At 36.0% G+C, this 25,164-nt stretch overlaps 1 protein-coding gene, 1 long non-coding RNA gene and 1 pseudogene across 6 annotated transcripts; 1 reads left to right on the top strand and 2 right to left on the bottom strand.

Moving 5' to 3' along the window:
* Positions 1-4,381: 4,381 nt before the first annotated feature.
* On the bottom strand, positions 4,382-6,093 carry LOC118035300 (probable beta-1,4-xylosyltransferase IRX10L; annotated as a pseudogene).
* A 1,398-nt stretch (positions 6,094-7,491) lies between these two features.
* LOC118035301 (uncharacterized) lies at positions 7,492-13,234 on the top strand. 4 transcript variants are annotated; one of them, XR_012168091.1, is made up of 3 exons: positions 7,492-7,649; positions 7,835-9,354; positions 12,895-13,234. It is a non-coding gene; the product is annotated as an uncharacterized lncRNA (long non-coding RNA). The 4 variants fall into 4 exon arrangements; XR_012168089.1 differs by having other exon boundaries at positions 12,766-13,234; XR_012168090.1 differs by lacking the exon at positions 12,895-13,234 and adding an exon at positions 9,998-10,543.
* A 1,743-nt stretch (positions 13,235-14,977) lies between these two features.
* LOC118035299 (ultraviolet-B receptor UVR8) lies at positions 14,978-18,014 on the bottom strand. 2 transcript variants are annotated; one of them, XM_035040830.2, is made up of 8 exons: positions 17,662-18,014; positions 17,433-17,585; positions 17,153-17,311; positions 16,823-16,981; positions 16,410-16,541; positions 16,216-16,302; positions 15,825-15,920; positions 14,978-15,721 (listed from the first exon to the last, which is right to left on the bottom strand). In XM_035040830.2, exons 1-8 carry the CDS (start codon positions 17,861-17,863, stop codon positions 15,537-15,539), a joined length of 1,173 nt encoding a protein of 390 aa, XP_034896721.1. In that variant the 5' UTR covers positions 17,864-18,014; the 3' UTR covers positions 14,978-15,536. The 2 variants fall into 2 exon arrangements, with proteins under 2 accessions (XP_034896721.1, XP_034896720.1); XM_035040829.2 differs by having other exon boundaries at positions 15,825-15,923; positions 17,662-18,010.
* Between the last annotated feature and the right edge of the window lie 7,150 nt (positions 18,015-25,164).

Raw genomic sequence — 25,164 nt, 5'->3', positions numbered from 1 at the left:
GCTTCTCAGGTGCCAATCCCAGCAATTGCCTGGCGAGCCTTTCCACACCGCATAACACTGAATTTTCTGTTTTCCAGCGACGTTGAAACTCTCCATCATCATAAAACACGTTGATACACTGTTGTTGCCAGTCTTGCAAGGTACGTTGATATTCCTTATCATCAGGACCACGATCTTTTAGATCCCACAATTTTTGCAAGATACGTTGAATATTCTGATATCAGGAGAGACCATGATATTCTTGACCCCGGCAAGTCTCGCAAGGTTTCTTTATATTTCCTCATCATCACCGAATCCTTTAGAGAGCCATATTTGGTCTTATCACCAAAAAGATCTCCTCTCCTACATCATGTATCTCAGATAGGCATCTGCTTGTTTCATATTCTTTTGGAGACATTAATTCTATATTTCTATCAACACAAGATAACAAAACTCTGTTGCGAGATGCCCCGACAAGAATGCTCCGACTAAATTCTACTTCAGTCGTGCACCACTTGAAGTCCAGTAACAGTCCCTCTCTTCTAGCACCCATCTCCCCTCTGATCAATCTATTTTTACTTTCTGAGATTTTTATCAAAGACATTCAACATCTTCCTTAATCTTCTGGGCTTTCTCTCGAAGATGTCCTCCGACCAAAATAAAGACCTTGTAGTCCAACATTTAAAATCTTTCATTCACATGCATCTGCCTCATTCATTTCATCGATTTCCCAGCAATTTCAAGGCATTTAGGTGGCTCGCTTTTAATGGAAGAGCTTATCAGGTTCTATACCTGTGATATGATTCTCGAAAGCCTCTTGCGCTTTCTAGTTTAACTTCCTTATCAGAAAAGAATAAATTGCACTAGCCAGGGCGTTTCCCACGGTCTTTACGCAAATCAACCAAATCATTGTCCATTCAGACAAAACAAGGCTAAAAAGCAAAAAAGTATTAAACTCGAGAACAAAAACAGCGGCCGCAACAATTAAACTACGTGATTGCAATGTCGGGTCGTTGAGTGTCATGCTTGTCATCTGGACCTGGAAGGTAATAAACGGCAGTAACAGAGAGCAGAGAGCTGATACACGCGAAGAGATTCCGGCAGCGGGAGTAAATCGAGGCGCTTTCGTATAAAGCATATCATAATTAATCGCAAGCTCAGCTCTACCTACCCTTTGGAAGGCACCGTCTGCTTTATTCTCGGAAACAGCTCCGGTTATTATTAGTTGAAAGAAATGCCAGGGACAAGATCTGGCAATCATAAACTTGGATATGTAAGAAAAAACACATAAGCTTGAAGACGATAAATCTCGGTGGTGGTCTTAGTGGGGAGTTTTTGGCCATCCCGTCGATTATAAAATCCCAAAAATCTGAGAGAGAAGAGTTTTTCAAACTCTTGGAGCATGAAGAACGCGGAGCACAACAAGTCCTTCTACGTACTTTGGCAATGCCAACAACGAACATTGGGATCGCTATGAATGAGAGGATACGCTAACCCCAGCGACCCTTGAAGAAGACATAAAAAGCACAACCCGACTTTGGACTAAAGACGGCAGTAAATGGCCTTGAACCACAACTCGTTAATCTTCAGTCGAGTATGGCAGTGATTGGTGTCTGGCTACCAAGGGTGCCAAGAGTAGAAAAGGTGCCCAAATGCCTGGATGGAATTGTTTGCTTTCTCTGAACGTCACCTGATGATTCTCCTTGGCTTCTGGCTAGATTTTACCCAGTGCAACAGTTGCCACCACGGTCTGCTGATAGATATGCAAGACCATACGAGAATCCTGATCAGCTTCTGGCATTGGTCTTTTCGCCAACGGACCAAATACGATGAGGTATGGTTTGTAGTAAGAGACTAAGCAAAACCATTCCTCGAATCTCCCCAATTGTTCATAAATTTAAAAGAACTTCTTCAGGCATTTTTAAGCATTGTCATCTTTTGCGCTCAACAGTGGAAACTACTTTCTCTGATGCGCTTGAAAAAAATGTTTTTGTAAGATGGAAAGAAAATGTTGGATATCTTTGAAAAAATCTCGTTAAAATGAATAGGAAAAGACTCTTATGAGAAAGATTCTGCAGTAGATTTTGGGTAAGGTATCATAAATAGGAGTCTTGCTTGCATATTGTTTTTCCAGCAAACAAAGAAAAGGTAGGATGCATTACAAGTTAATTATGAAGTGAATTCTGGATATATCTCCTTTAATTTAAAGCTTGCTATTCGCCAGTTTTGCAAACGCATAGTTTACATCGTACAAGCAAGAATTTGGTATCCCTGTCATGGGTACAAAAAACGATAGATGATAGGTAAGAAAGAGATGCTGCAGAATGGGAAGAGACTTTAAGCTAGTCGCTTCCCCCCTTTTTCTTTTCTTGATAGACAATAGGCATCGTTTCTGGACACGTGCGAAGAAGGAATTCTGAACCATCAATCTGATGTTTTGAAGCGACGTAAACTTCCCAAACGGTTTGAACATGTGACTACATTTATACTAAAAGTTTCTGCCTTACCATTAGTGGAATTTTGCATCTTCAAAACACAGAAAAATTTAAGAAATTTGAATAAGATAACCTATTCAACGATAGTCATCCTTAATGATATCATTTTCATTGCATAGAATGTGCATTCCTTTGATGAAATCTGTTTAGAAAATGTGGATGGAAGAACTCAATTGCTAAGTACTTTGGAAATCCAAGTTCTTCAAGATAAATTTAATTGAGATATGGCTCATAATTTTTGATATTTATTTAGCCTTGTCCTTTATTGAGATATGGCTCATAATTTTGATATTTATTTAGCCTTGTTCGTCTTAGTTAGAAAAAAAAATAATAGTAATAATAACAATAAGAAGGACTTACTAGCAAGTAAATTAATTAATGACAACTTGGATAATTTAAATAAACATTGTTTAAAAGAGAGTTTTACTAGCATCGTTCATGTCTTCATAAATCTTAATTTTAAGAGATTGATGGGTGATTAAGGAGGTTTTTTATTATTTTTTAGAGCATGTCTGACCAACTTTGCAAATCATTATTACATAAGATATGGGGTAGTTGGCTAGGACAGAGATTGCCTTCTTTTTTTGGGAAACTTTAGGTTCTTTTTTGGGGTACCAAACAAAGAAAGATGCTAAATAGTAAAAAGATGTAGTTTGCAAGATTGAATTGGTTATCCTTTTTTCATGATGGCGGAGTTTTCTTTTCATTTTTTGGACACTTGAAAGAAAAAAAACTGAATATCATTGAGGTAAGTAGTATCTTCTAGCTGAATTTCTTGCAATAAGATGCTTGAACATTGAACTCCCGAAAAGCTTGAAAATCATGTAAAATTATTCTTCAAAACTATATCTAATAACTTAAAATATTTAGGTAAGATGATTCTTTTATATTCTTAACAATAATATCGAATTTGTTTTTTAATAATTCAGTAAGCACACTACAAAGCTCCTCTTGAAAGACTAAATTTTCTCATTCGGGCTGTGTGACCCAATAATACAGTCATTTCCTAACTTATGATCAATTCTATGGTACATGTATATAACTTTTGGTAAAATTAATTTATTAAACCATAACGTCTCTTTCTCTATGCTTTTTTTTTTTTTACATGATTCCTTCAGGTAATTTGTTTTAGTTTCTCAGAGGAATTTACAAAGTTTGGTTTTTTTAAAAGGATTTTTTTAAAAAATATATTTTTTGAGTGTTACCGGATCGTCAGGTCTGAGTGTGAGATATTTTATTGGGAGGTTTCTTTCTTGAGAGGATTTTATTAAATATTACACTATTATTATTTTAGGTTAAATGGTATCAAGAAATGGTATCAACACACTCATTGGTCCGGTGGCCGACGGGTCCTAGGAATGTGATGTACTGTTTCCATCATCTGGCATGACCACCCAGGAAACTTGGAAGGTCAGGGGGAGGTCTTAGCACATGCAGTTCAAAGAAAAACAATGCTCCAGATTAAAGAACATGCCAGTTTTTAGCTCATGTGGGTTCTAACCATTGCTTTTAATGAATTTAAGTTGTGTTTCAAAGCTGGGTGATATTAGTGAATCCCCAAATAACTTGAAATAGAACAGAGAACATTTTCCAACCAATTAGCCAATGTTTAAGAATGAGAATCTTGGTAACAGCATGAGATAATTTATATGCTACAATGAAGTCGTCCATCGAGGGATTAAAACATATAACAGTTTCATGTTTGAAGTTTCTTCATCCATGGCAGATTACAACTAATAGCCACTCCCTTAAACATACAGAATTAATCTTTTAATCTAACACATTGAAAGCAAAATCATGACTTACACTTTCTGTGAAATTAGCCACCTTGATTAAACCAGCTTTGTTGGCAGGACTAAGGGGCAGGCTGCTAAGAATTTCTTCAAGAAGCATCAAGTTTAAGACTGCTACCAAGGTTTCGGGTCACCGACTGAGCCTGTAGCCCAGTTTAAGATCTTCTCACCTGACTTCAGGTAAACACTTGAGGCAATTTTCGAATAAGTCCATTCAAAACTTGATGGAAAGCATCTCTTGCTTGAGCAGGTTGTGAAAATAGCATTGCCTGCTTCATCGAAGGGTTTGCAAGCAGTCTCTTGCTTCCTCAATATCACTTCAGGTGGAATGGAAGTGAGCAAGCGTGTCCAAATTTGGAAACATCTTTCTCGTCTACAAATACCCTAATTTCTTCTCATGGGATTGCATCAGCAAAGAGTAAAACAATGTCGTCAGCTATAATAATATAATAATGGGGATACAGCCAAATATCACTGCCTTCAACCAATCTCGGACTCTATGGGGCCCAGCCAAGGGGGCACAAACAGAAAGCAGCTTATTGCATGTCTTCGTAGTAGCGTTGTTAGGTGCTCTGTGGAAATGTCAAAAAGTGGATTGTCCTTGAAGTTCTCACAGACTGCTGCTCGTGCACCTCTGTAAACATATGAAACAAATTGGTCGGTGATCTCCACTTAAGCTCTATCACATATAGGATCATTGCTAAAACATGAAATGTATTCTGTCTTCCAATTAGCTTGACAATTGAATGAAGAAGTCCAAATATTGTATTTGACTACTTCATTCTAATTGAAAAATATGAAAGGGTCATGATTCTGGTTTCATAACCCATACCACAAAGGTTCCATTTTCTGTTGATATTTTTTTTTGAAAATATACTTAAGCCTCACATTCTATGGAAACGAGTTGAAGTAATTGAACATCTAATCACTTTCTTAAACATGTGAGAACTATGTGAGAATTACCTTGCATAGCACCTTCTGGGTCATTTCCTACATCATAAAACAATCCTCTGAAGTAAACAAATATTGACCGAGGTGTTTTTTTAGGAATCAGATAAGTTTGCATTTTCTGTGGAGGAGCATATGGAGGAACTATAATAGAGCCATCTTTTAAGCAAACATGATTTCTTTGTCCAAAAGTTTGCACCAAGGTGGCTCGTTGGAGCAAGGGAAGAATTCCTCTTTCATAAGCCTTCTCTTCCTACAAAAAGGAAAAAGAATAGAGGAACATAAATTAAGAGTTGATGAAATAAAAGAAACTACTAGAATGCAACACTTTATTACTAATATATATCAATAATTAGATATACCAGAAGGATAAAAGCCTCAAAAGCTCTTCAAGAAACCACATATTTAGGTCAATTGATTCAAAAATCAAAATGCATTGAGAAAACTTGTCAATGGAAGCTAAGGGAAACAGGAGAAGGTAAATAAAAAGAAAAAGGTTTACTCACTTGATAGTGGAAGCATGCACCAAAGTCGTGTGGCACAATAAAAAAGTGGTCTGCACCTTCAGTCCGATTCCAATAAGGCCAGTTTGAAGAAATAAGTTGTATAGCACTTCTCATCATTCGTGGTGATTTGAAAGGCAAAGGAAGGCCATTTGGAGCCAAATCATAAGTTGTATATACAAGGTATAAAACAATTAGCTTCCTTAGGATTGAGCGTTCCTACAGGGCTAGACAATAGGAACCAATGCATAAAGATCTCAGCTGCGAACATGTGAGTGAGACATCTTGGGTCTTTTTGCAGAATCTTCTTATTGTATTTGCTTGGAAGTTCATAAACAAAAACGTTCAGCCTTCCAACAAGATCATCTTCCAAAACATTTCTGCACTACCTGCATGTTGTATAGCCCAGTCATACTTAAAGATCTCTCATTCATTGAGCTCCAAACTACTTTTGTAGTTTCTGAAATCTACACCTTATCAAATTCTGATTCAACAAATCCATTATTCATAAAAGAAAACCTAATGTTTCATTTAAATCAGCAAGAACAAAAACCATCATTTTACCCTTTCCTTGCCCCCGCATTTACCAAATCACATCTGATATTGCCAATTGTTTTTATTATCTTTCACATTGTTTTCCACATGTCTCTATTCCATGTGTGTCTAATATACAATACTTGGAGAGTTACAATGGCTTAAGCATTATTATTTTTAACTTGAGACAAATTGACTCTCCAATGTGATCTAGCTTTCCAGACTTGAGCAGTTCCTCTTCATAGTGCATGTAATAATACAAGAAAATCAAACAAATAGAAACAAAGAATTAGGAAAGTTCTTTCATCATATGTTATGGCCACCTATGTCATCATTAATAGAAACGTACCAAGTGCTAGACAAATTAGCGCCCATATTCACGCCAAGTTGTTTCCCCAACATGGAAACCCAAGACATTAGAAACCTAAAAAAATTCAATCATGCTTTTCCTTGACCAAGTCTTTATTAGCATACGATCAATTGAAGTACAAGGTTAGACCATCTCAACCAGATATGTTCATCTAGGTGAAGCTCAAAATAAGCCCTAGAGAAGTTGAATTTTACTAGAATATGGCAGTTACAGTGCACATGTTTCGATACCAAAGAAGCCATAAGAGATGGACTAGTTCCTTAACCAAATGTAATAATTTTTTAGTGCCTTTCGTCACAGTTTTGATATCCATTGAGGTTTTGCATGGTTCAAAATGGTCTAAACTTAGAATCATTCACTAAGGACAACAATTACACTTCATAATCTGCAACATTTTTTAAGGGGAATCATTATCAGCTCAGTAAAGGGTCTTAAGTTACAAATATTATCGCTAGAAAAGGGTCTAATAAAGTTTCAATACAAGAAAAAATATAACCTGTTCTGAGACAATATATAGCAAAGCGAGCAAGCAATACCTCTATTTGTGATGGTGAGAAGGAAAAGAGATTAGAAATGAACTGTAAGAAAGGTCCCACTTCATAATTCCCCTATAGGGCTGTGTAGTTAGTCTCTTTATCACATTCATCTCCGTAGTTCTTTTACTCACTGTGGGCGAGTTTCAGTGTTTCTGCTTTGAAATGAAAGAGAAAGTGGAAGAGAGAAGAGTCCAAAAATGGGCTAAATCAATACCATTTATGAGCTTCAAGAAACACGGGCCCTGTGGGGCCTTTGCTTCTTCTTTTTTTAACTTACCTATACAAAACCGGCGTCGTCTCAACAAAGGAAGTCCCTTCCAACGGTCAAATATTTTGTTTCTATCAAGCAAACCAAACTGTGTGTATATAAACGAAGAAAGGAAACCCCTTTCTTCATCTTTCTCTCATGCCTCTCTTTCTGGGTTTTCAAAATCCTCTCTCTCTTCAAGAAAAACCCTAAGAAAGATCGTTCATCAAGCTTCGCTTCTAAGGTATGATTGAAGGTTCACGCTCTTAAGATTTTATCTTTTATTTAGTTATTATTTCTTTGTTTAATTTCCATTTTGAATTAGAATTTAAATAGTTCGTTCTTGTTAACCTTCTTTTCTTTTATCTTCTGCTCTCTCTTCTGTTGTGTTTGTTTGATTATTTAGTCTGATTATGTGGTTTTTTGCAGGATTGTCTTGAGAAAAGAAACTTCAATTCAGGTCATGAACATTATTTATCCTTTTTGATCGCTTGCTCTATGATTTATAAAATATTCCTGGTCATTAATTGCTAAAATCATCCTAGGTTTAGTCTTTTTTCTCTCTATTTTCATTTTTTTTTAGAATTTGAAAAATGGGGTTATGTATGCTTTCTTTTTTCCTTCTTTGTATGGTTGTAGACCTACTTTTGCATAAACATGGCACCTCGGTTCAGCCAAGCATTCAGGTTCTTTCCTAATTTCCTGTATATTTTCTTTGAGGCATGTGAGAGTGCTTGATTTACTGGTCGCACATCTGTCTTTGTGGGGTTGTTAACAGTAATGTGTTTGCTGGTATTTTAAATTACTTCAATTTGATATGATGGATAAAATGGCTATTGGCTTGTTATGGTATTGTGTCAAGACTACCTAGAAAAGATATCTATCTATCTATCTATCTATAATTCTAACATTTAGATGGTCAAATATATCTTTTATGTGGATAATTTCGGATTCTATGGTTTTTAGAACCTCTAAAGTAAATCACTTAAAATTCAACCATTGTCAGATATTCTTGATGGTAAAATTGTCAGAAATCAGCTGGGAAATTATGTGTGTGGTTGAAATGAACATATTGAAGCGAAAAGGCCCCTCACCTTGATTTTGTCATTTTCAATTTAAATGAGACTAATAATGTGATTCAAATTTAATGCTCCTAGTACTCCGAGTTTCTTGGAGTGGAAACTTGCAAAAAAAATTGAGAACACATTGGAGAGTATTTTAGAGAAAACTAAAGCTTGGATGAGGAGATGTTACTGAATAATAAATTTCTTTGAAGAATACAATACAGTTAGGATAATTTTTTGTTTTTATCTTCGAGGCAACCTTTAAAATCCTGTTTCAGCTAAATACTGAATACTAGAAATCCTTTTTTGATTGGGATGTCGATCAGCAACATATTTTGAATGCTAAAATACGTATCATTTATTTTTCCTTCTTTATTTCAGTTGATCATCATTGTTATATGTTCTATCCATTATCTTTACCTTGAAAAGTTTGGAGCAGGTGGATCACATATCTCGTATGCTGAATTGTAGTTTAATTTCGTTGTAGTTGTTCTTTTTCATTTTTAATACCTGCATCTGAGACACTTGCATGGGAAAAGAACTGAAATGACATTAAAGATTTATGGAGGTTAAGAGGATGGACCTCAAAATCCTATTATAAAGAACAGAAATCTTTTTTGTGTTTTGCTTGAACTTTGAAATTGAACCACAATACAGAACTTGTATTTGTGTGCATGTATAACTCTTGCCTCGTACACATTTCACTTCAATTTTTTTTTTATAAAAGAATGACTTGATAATATACCCCTGTACGGCAACTAGTCTTTTATTACTTTGTTTGGAAGGCTTTCACTCTTATAGGCAATTTTTCTGGATGCGTTGGGAAGAAGTGGAGAAAGATTGATGCTTTGAATAGATACAGATAAAACGAAGGAGGCATCTGAGGTAATAATTTTGTAGTTTCTTATACACTGATAATATGATTTGCTTGGTCTTGTCACTTTGTAGTTGTCTCACATCTCTTTTTCATGGTGGGTATTCTTGTTAAGATACTCGGTTGTTATTAGTGTTTTCTTTCGTTGCTACCATCATAATACCTAGTGAAGCTAGTTTCTTTATCACATTTAGCTGCATAGTTTCATGTTGCTCTCCCTCCATTTGTCTTATTGTCTCAGCTTTGAGAGGGAAGAGTACGAGCATGGATTATTGAGAGGGGTTGATATAGGAGGAATGGTTTGCTGAATTGAAGAATCAAGTTTTTCTACTGTTATTGGAGATTTTTATTTACTGGTATACAACTCACTTGTAAAATCCCTCTCTAAATTTTTTAATAATCATTCTTTTTTAGTTTCTTGAATGATATTTAATAACTAGGAGAGTAAAGTGCCCGTAAGATTAGCCCCGGGGATAAATGAAGTCTAGAAGATTGGCTTTTTTTAAGTATTTTGTGGCTTTGTAGAACCTGAAAAGTAAATATATTATAATGTACTTGTAAGCAACCATTGCCAATATGCGAGAATGCTAATCACATTATTCTTAATTTATGGTAGAATTTTTTTTTTTTTTTGATGAATCATGTTTAATATAGGAGCCAAAAGTGGAGGAAGATCCATGCTTTTAACAAAATTTAATGCAGATGAACCATTGTAATATGTAAATTTAATGCAAATTTAATGCAGATGAATCATGTTTAATATTGTAGTGTACTTTGTTTCTTTCACCGCTAAAAAATAACCATTGTAATTTTGAGAAAGTAGAAGGATCTATGGTTAAAAAATTAATAATAATAATTCTCAAAATTGGGATTTGTGCTTAATATTTATCTTCCTTGTGTTTTGAGTTCATCAAAATCTGATACGTTGCAATGACAAGTTGATCTTGCTAAGTTATGGAGGTTTCAAGGAACTTTTTCAAGGACAAAGGGAAAAAGATGAGATGGATAAGGGATTATGAAAAATAGAAAGAATTGAATTTAGTTGAAAGATTTTTGTTCCAAATGGCCAATAAACTAATTCTATTTTTGCCAAGGAGGCACATGAAAATAAATTATTAAAAAAAATAAAAAGAGGATATATGAACTTAACATGATTTGTTACTTATTAGTTGGAACCTAATTTTAAAAACCATTGTCTTTGTTTTTAAATTAAAAAAAACAAAACTAAAAGCCATTAGTCAATAAATACAGTTATCATTGAGGATTGAAACTATGAAATGATTATTTTGCTATTTTTAAAAACTATTCTTCTTAAAAAACACTAACAAAACTTGCAATTGAAAGTGAAATCATCTTTCCTAGGGATCATTAGACATTACAAAACTGACTTGGGAAAAAATAATTTAAATATATTTTATTGGTATAGTAAATGATTTTGTTGTTCTTAAAAGCAAAAAAAATAAAAAATGAATAGCTTTAGTTCAGGGGATTTTTTTTGTATTTTCAATATTATTTGCATAGCAAAATTATCCTTATAACTCTAAAAGCAAAAAAGTAATAAACATGCAAAGAGGGAACTTTTTGTCTTTTATTTTTTATATTAGTGAAGTGATAGGATTGCCCTGGAAAACAATTAAGGATGGTTCTAAGGGCATTGTTGTTTTTTCTTTTTCTTATATTATAAATTCATACCAATCCTTTCAAACATTAATTATATCCTTTAGATTGTATTTCTATCATTTTTGTCATTATTTTTTTTATTACTACTTGTTTTATTTTTATTTTTTAAAAAAAGTTTATTTTTTTTTTCAATTTTATCATTAGGCATTTTATAATTTTTTTTTATCTAATTTGGTTTTTAATTCTTTTAATTGCTTTTTTTTGTGTGTTTTACCATTTTCTTAATTTATTTGTTTTTCAATTCCATTCTTCATCATTTTATTTCATTTTATTTCTTTATTCAATTTTGGTATTTATTCTTTTAATTACTATTTTCTTATCGTGTTTTTTATTTATTGTTTTTTATTATTATTTTTCCCCTTAATATTTTATTTTATTTAGTTTTTTTATTCAATTTTGGTCTTTATTTTTTATTATTATTTTTATCTTTTTTTTATTTTTTTTCAATTTAATCTCTAATTATTTTCTTTTTATTTAGTTTTTCATACTAAATTTGATCCTTATTGTTTTGATTCTATTTGTTTTATATTTTTATTTTTATTATAATTAGAAATTTACTTTGTGATTTTTTTATGTTTGCCTTTCAATAAGATAATTTTGATCTTATAACTCAGGTTACTTATTTTGAATTATTAGCCTTTTTTAGTTTTAGGGTCTTTATTATATTTTTTTATTTTATCATTCAAGTTTTAGGGTTACTTTTTTAAAAATAAAATTATATTATTTGAAAAAAAAAAGTTAAAAAATTGAAAATGATATTATTCTAAACAAAAATATTTTTTTTAAAAAAATCTTGAATGGCATCCTAACAGGAGTTATATCAGTTAACTCATCTAATTTTAAATAATTCATCACATAACTTGGCTTAAAAGTAAACTTGACTTGAACCAAGCTCTGAATTTACAAGTCATCAAAACAACCTATCGAGCCGTACTTAAAAATAAGAAACCTAATGCAAGGGCAAAGTTAACAAATGGGCCTAAATCAACAATTGTTTTGTAATTGGTTGTTTATCTATTACACAGTCTATATCAAGTGTCTAGCTTGTTTACAATTATTTGGTCAAGTTATTCTTTTCTTTTCTATATTATTATTTATTAGTTAGTGTATATAGAAAAAGAAAAAAATAATGTATTTTTTTCATATGTTTAATTTATTATATTTTAAAAAAATTCCAAGTTTTTTATAATTCACAAAAATAAATAGAATTTTATATTTTAAACAAACCATTCTTTATGCATACTTACAAACCTCTATCTTGATCTTGACATTTTATCTCAATCGTTTCTCTTTTAGGATGAGAGGGTATGGCTTAGAATTTTTAAACTCTAGGAGATTATTATTTTCCAAAATAATTCAATTAAAGTTTTACTATACAGTTGGACGACTGATTTACGATTTGCCTTGATGCAGTATTAAATAGAAAAGATTGAAATAAAATAATTATAGGACATGTAGGCGATCCACTCATGTTGCGCTTAGGGCAATATGAAGAGTGTTAGGATTAGATTTCTGAACTACTGTGGTTTGGAATTGTAATGAATAACAAGATATTATCAAACTGTTAATACTATGTGCTTGAATATTGTAATTCTCTTTTAAAACAAGCATTAAATAAAATAAAAATGCGGACAAAACATCAAGAAATTTCTTGTTCTTATTGATTCAAGTGGCACGTTTCCGAAGATAGTGCTCGTGGTTCTTTGATATCCCGGGGCTAAAATTTATCCTTTTTTTTTCAGGTAAAAACGAGATTGACTTTATAAACCTATCAGCCCGGGATACATGCTTTAGGCTATGCCTTGGCCTCGTCTTGACGTCAAGGATTCCATGAGCTATGCTAATTTGTTGTTTTGTCTGGTTCATCGAAGGTTTTTCTTCAAGAATCCTCTGGGAGCTGCTCTACTCCACGCCTAAAGCTGTTTCTACTCACGGACTAGTACTTCTTCCTATTTGGCTAGGATTCTTTTCTCCATGCATTTGTTTATGGCCTTTTTATCAACAGAAGATGTATTCGACAGACAGAGACGGAGAGAGTCGTCATCGTGGGGTATACTGTGTTGGACTAAGTATAGAAAGACATGCTATAAATATTTGGATCAAACTATTCAAAACTCTGTGTATATATAAAAAGACAATGTTTTGATGAGTGATGCAATACCATTGGTCATTAAGATTATTAAAATCTCAAGGATAAAATAACGACAGAGATTTTTTTATATCGAAATTCAACGGTGACTTGGATGATAATTCATATATATATATATATATATATATATATATATATATATATATATATATATATAATTCTTGGTATGAATAAACATTGACTGCAGCACAGAAATCAGAATGAGAGTAATTATCCAGGGCCGAGGAATCAATGAACCCTCGTATAGAGTCCCTTGTCCTGTTTACGTGATATTTCCTTTATTTTCAAGCGTTTGTAAGTATACACAAATGCATGGAGAAAAGAATTCTAGCCAAATAAAAAGTTTATAAGTTAAAAAAAAAAATAACAAAATTCATATAATCTATGTTAATCTATTTTGCAATGCCTTTCTAAACTCCGATTAACCTAAAAATTTTAATTTAAAGTAGAATAACATATTAGGAGACTTCATATAACATTGCATTCTGATTCAATAATCAGATTAAAAATTATAGTTATTACTATAAAACTAGATAATTATATATTTTACATTAAAATATATTTCATCGAAGGTTTTTTCTTCAAGAATCCTCTGGGAGCTGCTCTACTTCTTGCCTAAAGCTGTTTCTACTCACGGACTAGTACTGTTTCTGCAAATAGCTAGGCTTTTGTCATATAGTTTCAGTATTAGAGTAAATATGTTATTTCTCATTTGAAATATGTTACTCCAGGTCAAACCAAGATTGACATTACAGATGCGGAACAGCTGCTCAAAGGGAGAAAAAGAAAACATCCTTGAACATGCCCGAGATTCGATTCCAAACGTCTAACATCATATTATCTTTCCTAGGATGTTTTTTCAGAGCACCAAACCAAAGTGGCTACATAAAGGCTGCCGGTAACTGGGCCAATATCAAATGTTCTAAACCATACATTTCACAGGAAGTAGAGTGGGACTAATAGCATGGCTAATCAAACACAGAGAAACACTTACGGAAAAGAATTTAACATTTAACCATCATTTCAAAACAAAATACAGGATTGTGAGCAATCAAATATGCCAAAAAAAAAAAAACCACATAGAAAGGAAAGTTAAATTAGAAAGAAGAAGAAGAAAACACAAAAGGAGAATAAGACTTCCTTCTGAATTGCAAATCACACAACAAACAAGATTAAAATAAAAAGCACTCGAATATGTCAAATATAGGTTTTGAAAATATAAATATATCGTCAGCTATCCATTCGAGAGAGGAGACGCTCAAGATTAATCATCTGGTGCTTCAAGTAAAAAGAAGCATAATAATGGGAAACATGGAAACTCAAACTTCGATTTCAGATAAAAATAAAAATAAAAAGTGTTATGACCATGAAGTAGGCATGCACAAGGAGGGGAGAGTGTTCCATGATAAGTAGTAAAACAATCCACAACTTGAATCTCATCATCCTAAATTTTATTACGAAAGAAGAATGATGCAGAAACGAATGAGTAAAACAATCCACAACTTGAATCTCATTATCCTAAATTTTATTACTAAAGAAGAATGATGCAGAAACGAATGAACCTCATAAGACTATAGAATCGGGTAAGCATATAAGACACAGAGAATAGAAGGAGAGGAAAAATAGAATAGCCAATGCTTACAAGATTACGTCTTTTTAATGAGTCAGTCTCACAGTTTATGTTGACATTATTGTAGAGCAGTCATTATCAAAATGTGTATATGCATCTAAATCCCAACTCAAAGAGATTTTCTTTAAATAACAATTAATATAAAAAATAAATGGCTGCTATGGTCCCCTGCAAGTTGATAAAAACCCATATCATTGATGCTAAAACTGAAACTTTTCATCTACATCACTATGACATCTTAAAACTTATCATAATCATCAGTCAAGACATCAAGAAAATCCAAACAGTAGAAGTGTTAGAGAAGATGTCTTGCACCTGCTAGGGGATTGTTTAAACACATCTGGTGTTGTTCGATAGATACCAAGACTGGCTGTTAACTAACATCTGATCCAATATCATGTTCGTTGAAACAGTGATAGGAGGCATTCAAGATACCAAACCAGACATTTCTCCGCAGATTGGAAATAAGAAAAACAGCTTTACATGGGAAACAACTGCTGGGCATTTCTAGGACACTTATCCATTGACCTCATTGCTCGGTTTTCTGGATTAATACTTCTGTAGATTTGTTCTCTCAAGCATCTTGAGCAACAGAATCTTAACTGAACTTCCAATCAATATTTCAGAGCATTAATGACAGAAATCTGACACTTAAACTCCCAAGATCCTTTCATGTAGTGGTGTGGATAATGCCACTTGCTACCTAGGAACATTTTCAATTTCTTGAAATATTGTCAGGATTGACAGAGTGACCTTATGGCAAATGTAAAACCACTACCACAGTAAACATTCAAGGAGGCTTCTTTATTCTGAATATCAGGGACTAGAATGACTGTTTGAGGGATAGTTTGATCATTTGTATTCCCCAGGCCAAGCTGACCGTGTTCACCCCAACCCCATGTCTTTACTGCTCCATCCACTGTGAACAAAAATTTAAAATGTCATCAACAAAATGAAATGACACAAAGACTCAGTAAATAAGAAAAAGAAGATGGGTAGCAATTCATAGTAAATAAGCTTGCCTGTCACTAAAGCAGAGTGCTCAGCTCCGGCCGCAAACTTCACAACTTTAACCCCATCAAGACCAATTACTTCATTCAAAGCAGTTCCGGGTGAATCTTCTGGAACATGAAACAGAGAGGTGGTGACATGACAACTAACAGTAACTAACACATGAGATGAATATTTGGTGTGCATAGCTTAAGTGGTTTGATAATAAAAGTTCAGAGTAACAAGAGTATTGGCAATTTGCCATCTACACTATAGAAACTGAAGCTCCTTACCCATCGTAAACACAAGGAAACCCAAAGGTTCTTTCTTCCAGTTTTGGAAGTGGTATAGAGCAATCATCATCACTTCATCACATGTATTTGAAAAACAATGCTAATGCAGGTTGAATATCTAAATGCTTACCAGGACGATGCTTCACTGCACTCATTTTCTCAAGATCACAAAGAACCCCATGGTAATTACCACCAAGCATAAGTACTTCCTCATCACCTGTTCATGATATCGCATCATCATTAAAATCTTAAGAAGACAGGAGCGGGATGAGGGGTTGTTAAACCACAAACAAAGAAATTGGATATGAAAAGAAATGCATTTACCTGTCAACAGTAAGCCATGATTCCATCCAAGAGCAGCTTTGGTGCACCGCAAAGATGAAAGTGAAAGCTGAGGAAAGTTAGCATCTGAAGCGCCAGCAAAACCCCTTCCCCACGTGTATAAATGACCATCAGCTGATGTGAACAGTACGATGCAACATCAACAAGAATGATAAACGGCTTGAGACTAGATGCTATGAATTGCCACCAATAGATGCAACTTGCAATACGAAAATATTTCACAAGTCTTTGAAGATTTCATGTTAAGTTATCTCAAACCATTTCCATTACAAAAGTTTATGAATGGTTTTCTGTTCTATACGTATGTGAACCTATGGTCCAAAATTTTTATGCCAGAAACTTTCTTTCTGCCTTCATTGCAATAGTCAGAAATAGAAAGTATGTCAGTCCCTCACCAGATATTGCAGCACTGTGATCTCCATTTGCACTGATGCTAACGATTTGGACATCTTCTAACCCACAAGTGACTTGAGGAAGATTAATTGATTTGATTTTATCTCTGGAGATACCCAGTTGACCACGCTTTCCGGAACCAAAACCATAAACTTGATTTCCTGGTACAATCCAGATTGCAATATCACAAATGAAATTAAGCTCCTTCTAAAAACAAGAGTCTTAGTGATTTAAGCATATGTTAAAGCGATATTGACTTCGCAGCACGGATGCATCTCTGCATTATAACATTGTGATTAGCAATGAAGGAAGAGGTTTGCCACAGCAGTTACCGTTAAGCAATACAAGTGAATGGCGCATGCCACAAGCAATCTGATTAACAAAATTATTAGTGAAGTAGTCGACTTTAACAGGAGTACTCTGCGACCTGTAATCCCCTTGCCCAAGCTGGCCAAATGAGCCATCCCCGCATGTAAAAAGCAAGCCTATGTCTGAGAATTGGCAAAGACCAAAAAAAACTTAAAACAGAGTTTTCTACTATAGAATGGATATTAAATTTTTCCAGAACCTCAAAGATGGAAGAAACAATTATAATCATGAATGAGAAAGAACCTGAGACAAACCCAGAATGGCTCCATCCAGCTGAGACCTGAGTAATGACATAACTCTGCAAGGAGCTGACCGGCTTTGGGTGTAAGCTGTTGAGCATCTCTCCATGACCCAATTGACCAGTTGTGCCCCTGCCCCATGTGAACACTCTCCCACCTACAAACAAGAATTTGATTAATTGTGATTTGATAACAAGAATTCAAAGGGAAAATGCAGAAGTCAACGAGGGTACCAGAGGTTAAGGCAATAACATGAGCACCGCCGCAAGCAAGAGTGGAAATGGATTCAGCAGAGGAGAGAAAGGGAAGGTGAAGGAGTTGAGGGAGATACTCATCTTCAAGCTTCCCTGTGCCTAGTTGTCCCTCCGTTCCTGCCCCCCAACTCCATATCTGTTGCTGTTTTGATTCTTCTTCATCCCTTTTAGCTTCTTCCATTATTTTACACACTCTTTGCTTTCCTATAGTGGATTAACATAAATTAAACCCTAAAATATGCAAATTCTTCTATTTTTCATTTGATTAAATAACTAAGCATTTTGAATTGCAAAAATAATTATTAAAAGTAATAATTCATTTTGTCTTCATTGTTTTGTAAATTAAAAAAAAATTCTATTAACAAAAAAAAAATTTCAAATCACGCCAAATAATAAAACTAATGTTATATATTATATCCAAAAAAAAAAACTAACAAAAGACAAACACAACTCAATCCTCCTAGCAATTTCTAATGTAAACAAAAGCTCGTTATAATTTATAAAAATCTAGATTAAATTTAAAATTCAACGAAATCAAAGTTTTAAGAGTTTGTATTCGATTCTCTTTGTATCTGTTCGCATCATTGGGTAATGAAAAAAAATTTTGTATTGTTGTTTTCTAGAATGAGTAAATAAAAAAATATATCGTCTCACTTGTTTTCTCGAATTAAAACTTAAATAATCAAATAATGAGTATGGTTGTTTAATTGTTATTGTTTCATTAGAATATTGTTTAGCTTACAAGATTAAACATAAAGAAATAGCATAAAACTTGGGTTAATGTGAAGCTTGTGGATTTCTCAATTGATTTTTGTTGAATCTTCAATGTTCTACTCAAATGGGTTTATAAGAACATGGAGACAATCTAGATTGTTTTCGAGAAAATCTAAAAAATTCACTCATTAAAAATTAGTGTTATTATTCATGTAACTCTAATTTTGTATTCATTTACTATAACAAGTTTAACTAGTGTTTTAATTTTGCAAGAAATAAAATGCTTATCATTATTTTACATCAAGGAATTGTTTTATATGTTATGATAAATTGCTTTTATGAGTATGTTTTGCATGGAGCTATTGTTCATTTGCAAGCAAGTTTATGACATGGACTTACATTAGTTGAGTATAAAAAGTAATAATAGTAATAAAAATAATTGTTGATCTATCGAGGATGCATATCTTGAATATGCATGAAGTAAAAGAAGATAAAGAAATTCATGTTTATATTGATATTGATCATAATATTACGCCACTACAAATAAAAATATTGAAGTGTTATATATACAAATCAAATGATGCTAGTAGGTTTCTCCATAATAAAATATTTTTTCAAAACAATAATGATAATAAAATTTATACTAATTGTTTAAGGTTGTTTGGAAGTGCTTTTCAAAAGCGTTTCTGAAAAAAAAAAATTGTTTTGAATTAATATGTTTTTGATGTGCTGATCTCAAAAATAATTTTTAAAAAATAAAAAAATATATTATTGGCATACTTTTCTGAGTGAAAAACACTTTGAAAAGCAACCACAATCACACTCTCAAACATCCTCGAAAAATATTTAGATTTCAATAAAGATTGTGGTGGTGGTAGTGGTGGTCTGGGTGCAACTATAACTGTAACAACCTTGGCTTTCCAAGCCCAACACAAACAGTAATTTTTTTTTTTTTTTTTATATATATATATATATATTTAATCAACATGGTGCCGGAAATCAAAGAACTTGAATTCTCACATCATCAAAAATACAATCCATACAATCACCATTTCATTTAAGAGCGAATCTTCCACAAGCACATAATATTAAGTTGCATGATTTGAAGTTCGTATTAAAATATATACATGGACATGAGTTTGCATTCTTATCCTACTAATAGTCATCACAATTTTAAACAAAAAGGATCTAATAAAAGTTATACATTTAGTACATTGATCCATACAAAATACATTGTGATTTAAGATACATCTACATAGTTCCTTGCAAAAGTAGGTTCCCGTGTATCGGGTTTCCTAGACATCTCGTTGGTGTGAAGTCCCTGCAGCAGTACAAACATTTAAGAGAATGCAAATATTTAATAATAATAAGAACGATAACTCACGGTTTGGCAATTAAATAAAACATTAACAATTATAATTTCTTCATGTATTTGCTACAACAACTAGTAGTACATATAGATACACAAGTTTTCGGATGCCATTCGCCAAAACTAGTCATTCATTTGTGTCGGCCATCCATGGCGAAAGTTGCGTCGCTGCCGATCCAGAATCGGCAGCGGAATCTGCGTCGCTGCCGATTTCTGTATCGGCAGCGGAATCTGCGTCGCTGCCGATTTCTGTATCGGCAGCAGAATCTGCGTCGCTGCCGATCCAGAATCGGCAGCGGAATCTGCGTCGCTGCCGATTTCTGTATCGGCAGCAGAATCACTCTTTTATCCCGGCCATCCATCCGTTTGGATGCCATTAGCCGAAGCTAATCAGTCCTTCATCTCGGCCATCCATTCGGACGCCATTAGCCAAAGCTAATCATTCTTTGTCCCGGCCATCCGTTTGGATGCCATTAGCCGAAGCTAATCACTCCTTTGTCCCGGCCATCCTTTCGGATGCCATTAGCCGAAGCTAATCATTCTTTTGTCCCGGCCATCCCTTCGGATGCCATTAGCCGAAGCTAATCATTTTTTTGTCCCGGCCATCCGTTCGGACGCCATTAGCCGAAGCTAATCATTCTTTGTCCCGGCCATCCGTTTGGATGCCATTAGCCGAAGCTAATCACTCTTTTGTCCCGGCCATCCATTCGGATGCCATTAGCCGAAGCTAATCAATCTTTAATCAACATTTAAGCGTTCATCAATCTAATATCGGTTCTAACAATATGATAGTACTCAAGTTAAAATATTTCAAGATTCAACGTAAGAAAAAGGAAGGTGCAAGTCACCTACCTGCTCCACCTGTGGGTCGATCCTGTCTTGATGATGGTCCAATCCCGACCGCACCACCTAAGACATCAATAGTCACAAATCAGCACAGTTGCATTTATTTTATTTTTGAATCATACTCATCATCACACTTATTTCAAGAGTTCATATGTTCACATTCAAGTGTTCCATATTTTACACTATCATAACATGAGATTGTTACTAGCATTTAAGTCATTCCTGCCTAGGAGGCTTATTGTAGGAATTCGGCAGCGAGAACTGGTTCGCTGCGGGCTGCCAGTTCGGCAGCGACCACTGTTTCGCTGGCGGCAGCCAGTTCGGCAGCGAAAACTGCATCGCTGTTGGTGCCGCAGTTTCGCTGCACAACGCACAACTTGGCAGCGAATATCAATTCGCTGCAGGAAGTTCAGTCGCGGCAGCGAAACATAATTTCGCTGCGCCACACACAAATCGGCAGTGAATATCAATTCGCTGCAGCATGTTCAGTTGCGGCAGCGAAACAGAATTTCGCTGCGCAACACACAAATCGGCAGCGAATATCAATTCGCTGCAGGAGGTTCAGTTGCGGCAGCGAAACAGAATTTCGCTGCGCAACACACAAATCGGCAGCGAATATCAATTCGCTGCAGGAGGTTCAGTTGCGGCAGCGAAACAGAATTTCGCTGCGCAACACACAAATCGGCAGCGAATATCAATTCGCTGCAGCATGTTCAGTTGCGGCAGCGAAACAGGATCTCGCTGCGCAACACACAAATCGGCAGCGAATATCAATTCGCTGCAGGAGGTTCAGTTGCGGCAGCGAAACAGAATCTCGCTGCGCAACACACAAATCGGCAGCGAATATCAATTCGCTGCAGCAGGTTCAGTTGCGGCAGCGAAACAGAATTTCGCTGCGCAACACACAAATCGGCAGCGAATATCAATTCGCTGCAGCAGGTTCAGTTGCGGCAGCGAAACAGAATTTCGCTGCGCAACACACAAATCGTCAGCGAATATCAATTCGCTGCAGCAGGTTCAGTTGCGGCAGCGAAACAGAATTTCGCTGCGCAACACACAAATCGGCAGCGAATATCAATTCGCTGCAGGAGGTTCCGTTGCGGCAGCGAAACAGAATTTCGCAACTCGGAACCATCAATTTCAGCACATAGTTCTTCAACAAAATTCCAGCAATAACATCACAGCAAAACACATTAAATTCCAGCACTAACATCACAGCAGAACACATTAAATTCCAGCAAGAACTTCACAGCAGAACACATTAAATTCCAGCACTAACATCACAGCAGAACACATTAAATTCCAGCAAGAACATCACAGCAGAACACATTAAATTCCAGCAACAATCATCACAACAGAACACATTAATTCCAGCAGCAACATCTCAACAGAACACATTTAATTTCAGCACCAACATCACAGCAGAAACACATTCATTCCAGCAGAACACACACACATGCATGCTGGCTTACCCCATAGTTAAAGCCAGCTTCTACCATAATTGTTAGATGTTCTGAAATTGACTTTATTTCACTTCTGTTTGCTAGATCTCCTAGTTAATTTTCAGTTTCCCCATAGTTGGCTTAAGTCTTAGATTAATTTTTCTTAGGGGCTTTTCTTCTTCATTTTCGTTTTTGATCTTAAGGGGAAGAGGAAAGGGAGTTCCATGACCCATACCTTCTTGATTTTAACCAAGTTTGAGGAAGGTTTGACACTATTCTTTTCTCTTCAGCTGCTGGTTCTCCTCCTTCTTCTTCCTCTCACGTTTTCCAGCTCTCTTTTTCCTCTCCTCTATGCAGCTGCCCACTCCTCTCTCAAGTTCTCATCTCTCCCTCACAAGCTCACAAGACACTCTACTAGTTTGATTCACGTTTTTGATGTGAAAGGGGAAGGGAAGAATGACATGCAGCTGCTGGTTTGGGAAGAAGATGGGTCCTTCTCTCTCCCCTCTTTGTATTTATAACTACCCATCAAAATGGAATTGGGTTGTTTGGGGGTGGGTTTAGGTGTGTCCTTATCCTTGTTTGGTTTATCTAAAACCAGTTTTTTACCCCTCCCTCCCAGCTGTGCATCACTGTTGATTGAGAATTCGGCAGCCCAAAACTGCGTCGCTGCCGATTTCTGCATCGGCAGCGAAAACTGCGTCGCTGCCGATTTCTGCATCGGCAGCGAAAACTGCGTCGCTGCCCAATCCAGAATCGGCAGCGAAAACTGCGTCGCTGCCAAAACCAGAATCGGCAGCGAAAACTGCGTCGCTGCCGATTTCTGCATCGGCAGCGAAATCTGCGTCGCTGCCGATTTCTGCATCGGCAGCGAAAACTACGTTCATCACCATCCTTCTCTCTCTCTTTCTCTTTATATACATATATATATATAGACATATATATTTTTGTTTGGGTGTTTACATTCTCCCTCCTAAATATGAATTTCGTCCTCGAAATTTTAAAAAAGTTTTCACACTCCATTACCTGGTAGTTCAAATAAATTGGGGTACTTTTTCCTCATCTCAGCCTCCCTCTCCCAAGTTTCCTCTTCTACATGAGCATTTCGCCATAAGATTCTGACGATGGGGATCTTTTTGCTCCGTAACTCCTTCACTTCTTGATCTAGTATCCTTATGGTCTCAATTCCAGTGTTAAGTCTTCCTTGACTTCTACTGGCACCTGGGGTAGAACTCGGGCGGGGTCTACGTCAGCCTTCCTTAACAAGGAGACATGGAACACATCATGGACCCTGGCTAACTGTGGGGGCAAATCCACCTTGTAGGCTACTGGTCCAACTCGTTGTAAGATTTTGAAAGGTCCGATGAAACGGGGAGTTAACTTCCCTTTTCAACCCAAACCGTAACATGTTCTTCCATGGGGCTACCTTCAGGAACACCTGGTCCCCCATACTGAACTCGAGAGGTCTTTCTCCTCACATCGGCATACTTCTTCTGTCTATCCTGCGCGGCTTTGATGCCGATCCCTGATAGTTCTCACTTTCTCCGTGGTAACTTGGACCAACTCTGCGCCATATAACTTCCGGTCCCCAATTTCCTCCCAAACACAAAGGAGTTCTGCACCTCCTACCATACAAGGCTTCATACGGGGGCCATCCCTATTGTGGCTTGATGACTATTGTTATACGTGAACTCCACCAATGCCATGTGTTCCTCCCAGTTTCCTCCAAATTCTAGCACACAGGCCCGTAATAGGTCTTCCAAGACTTGGATGACTCTTTCCGATTGGCCATCCGTTTGAGGGTGAAACACAGTGCTCATGTCCAACCTTGTCCCCAAGGCATGTTGTATGCTCGGCCAAAGTCGAGAGGTGAACCTGGATCTCGATCCGATACAATGGACACCGGAATCCCATGAAGTCGTACCACCTCATTTATGTAGATCTTGGCAAGCTTGTCCACCGAGTCGGTCATCTTTACGGGCAAGAATAGTGCGGATTTCGTCAACCGATCTACAATGACCCATATCGCATCATTTCCTTTTCTCCCTTTGGGAAATCCTGACACGAAATCCATTGGTGATCATCTCCCACTTCCATTCTGGAATTTGTAATGGTTGTAAATGGTCCCGCAGGCCTTTGGTGTTCAACCTTGACTTGTTGACATAACCCACACTTTGACACATACTCAGCTATTTCCGCTTTTCATATTTGGCCACCAATAGAGGTGTTTTCAGGTCTCGATACATCTTAGTGCTGCCAGGATGTATGGAGAATTTGGACTCATGTGCTACTTGTAGAACCATTCGTTTGACTGTTTCGTCATCAGGCACGTACAAACCGTTGTCCATCATCATCAAGGATCCATCATCCGCTACTCGGAATTTCATTTCTATCCCCGGCCTCCACATTCTTCCTAATCTTGGACCCCACCTTGTCATGGAATTGAGCATGTAGTATCTGTTCTCGATACGTTTGGTCGCACCACTAATTGAGCTACTAACCCACCTCTTGCATCAATTCCCAATTCTGCACCCAACTCTTTTAATTCTGTCAATTGCCGCTCCTTTCCCACTGTTAAAGCTAGGAGGTTTTACCTTTGCGACTGAGGGCATCTGCACACCACGTTTGCTTTCCCCGGGTGGTATTTCTATGGTGCAATCATAATCCTTAATGAGCTCTATCCACCTTCTTTGCCGCATGTTCAACTCCTTTTGCGACATCAGAATACTTCAGGCTCTTATGATCAGTAAAAATTTAGGTTCGAGACCCATACAAATAGTGGTCTCCATAATCCTCAAGGCAAATAACTACAGCTGCCAAACTCCAGGTCGTGCACCGGGTAGTTCAACCTCATGAGTCTTTAATTGCCTTGATGCATAAGGCAATCACCTTCCCATGTTGCATCAAAACACACCCCAATCCCTTCCCCGAGGCATCACTATATACCACAAAACCCCTCGTCCCTGAGGGAAGAGTTAAGACTGGAGCAGTGGTGAGCCTCCTCTTCAATTCTTGGAAGCTTGCCTCACATTCTTCTGACCACACCCATTTCTTATCCTTCCTAGTTAGCTGGGTCAAAGGGGTTGCAATCAGGGAAAAAACCTTCGATAA

Source organism: Populus alba, chromosome 15, assembly GCF_005239225.2.
Source record: "Populus alba chromosome 15, ASM523922v2, whole genome shotgun sequence".
NCBI classification, from domain to species: Eukaryota; Viridiplantae; Streptophyta; class Magnoliopsida; order Malpighiales; family Salicaceae; genus Populus; species Populus alba.
The sequence above is the reverse complement of the archived record's forward strand: the minus strand, read 5'-3'. Positions and strand labels throughout refer to the sequence as shown.

Coding starts and splice junctions, on each gene's coding strand:
- LOC118035299 (XM_035040829.2), bottom strand. CDS start 17,863: ATGGAAGAAGCTAAAAGGGATGAAGAAGAATCAAAACAGCAACAGATA. Junction 16,982..17,152: donor TTCACTTGTATTGCTTAACG/GTAACTGCTGTG, acceptor GGATTGTACCAG/GAAATCAAGTTTATGGTTTT. Junction 16,303..16,409: donor TCATGGCTTACTGTTGACAG/GTAAATGCATTT, acceptor TATCATGAACAG/GTGATGAGGAAGTACTTATG.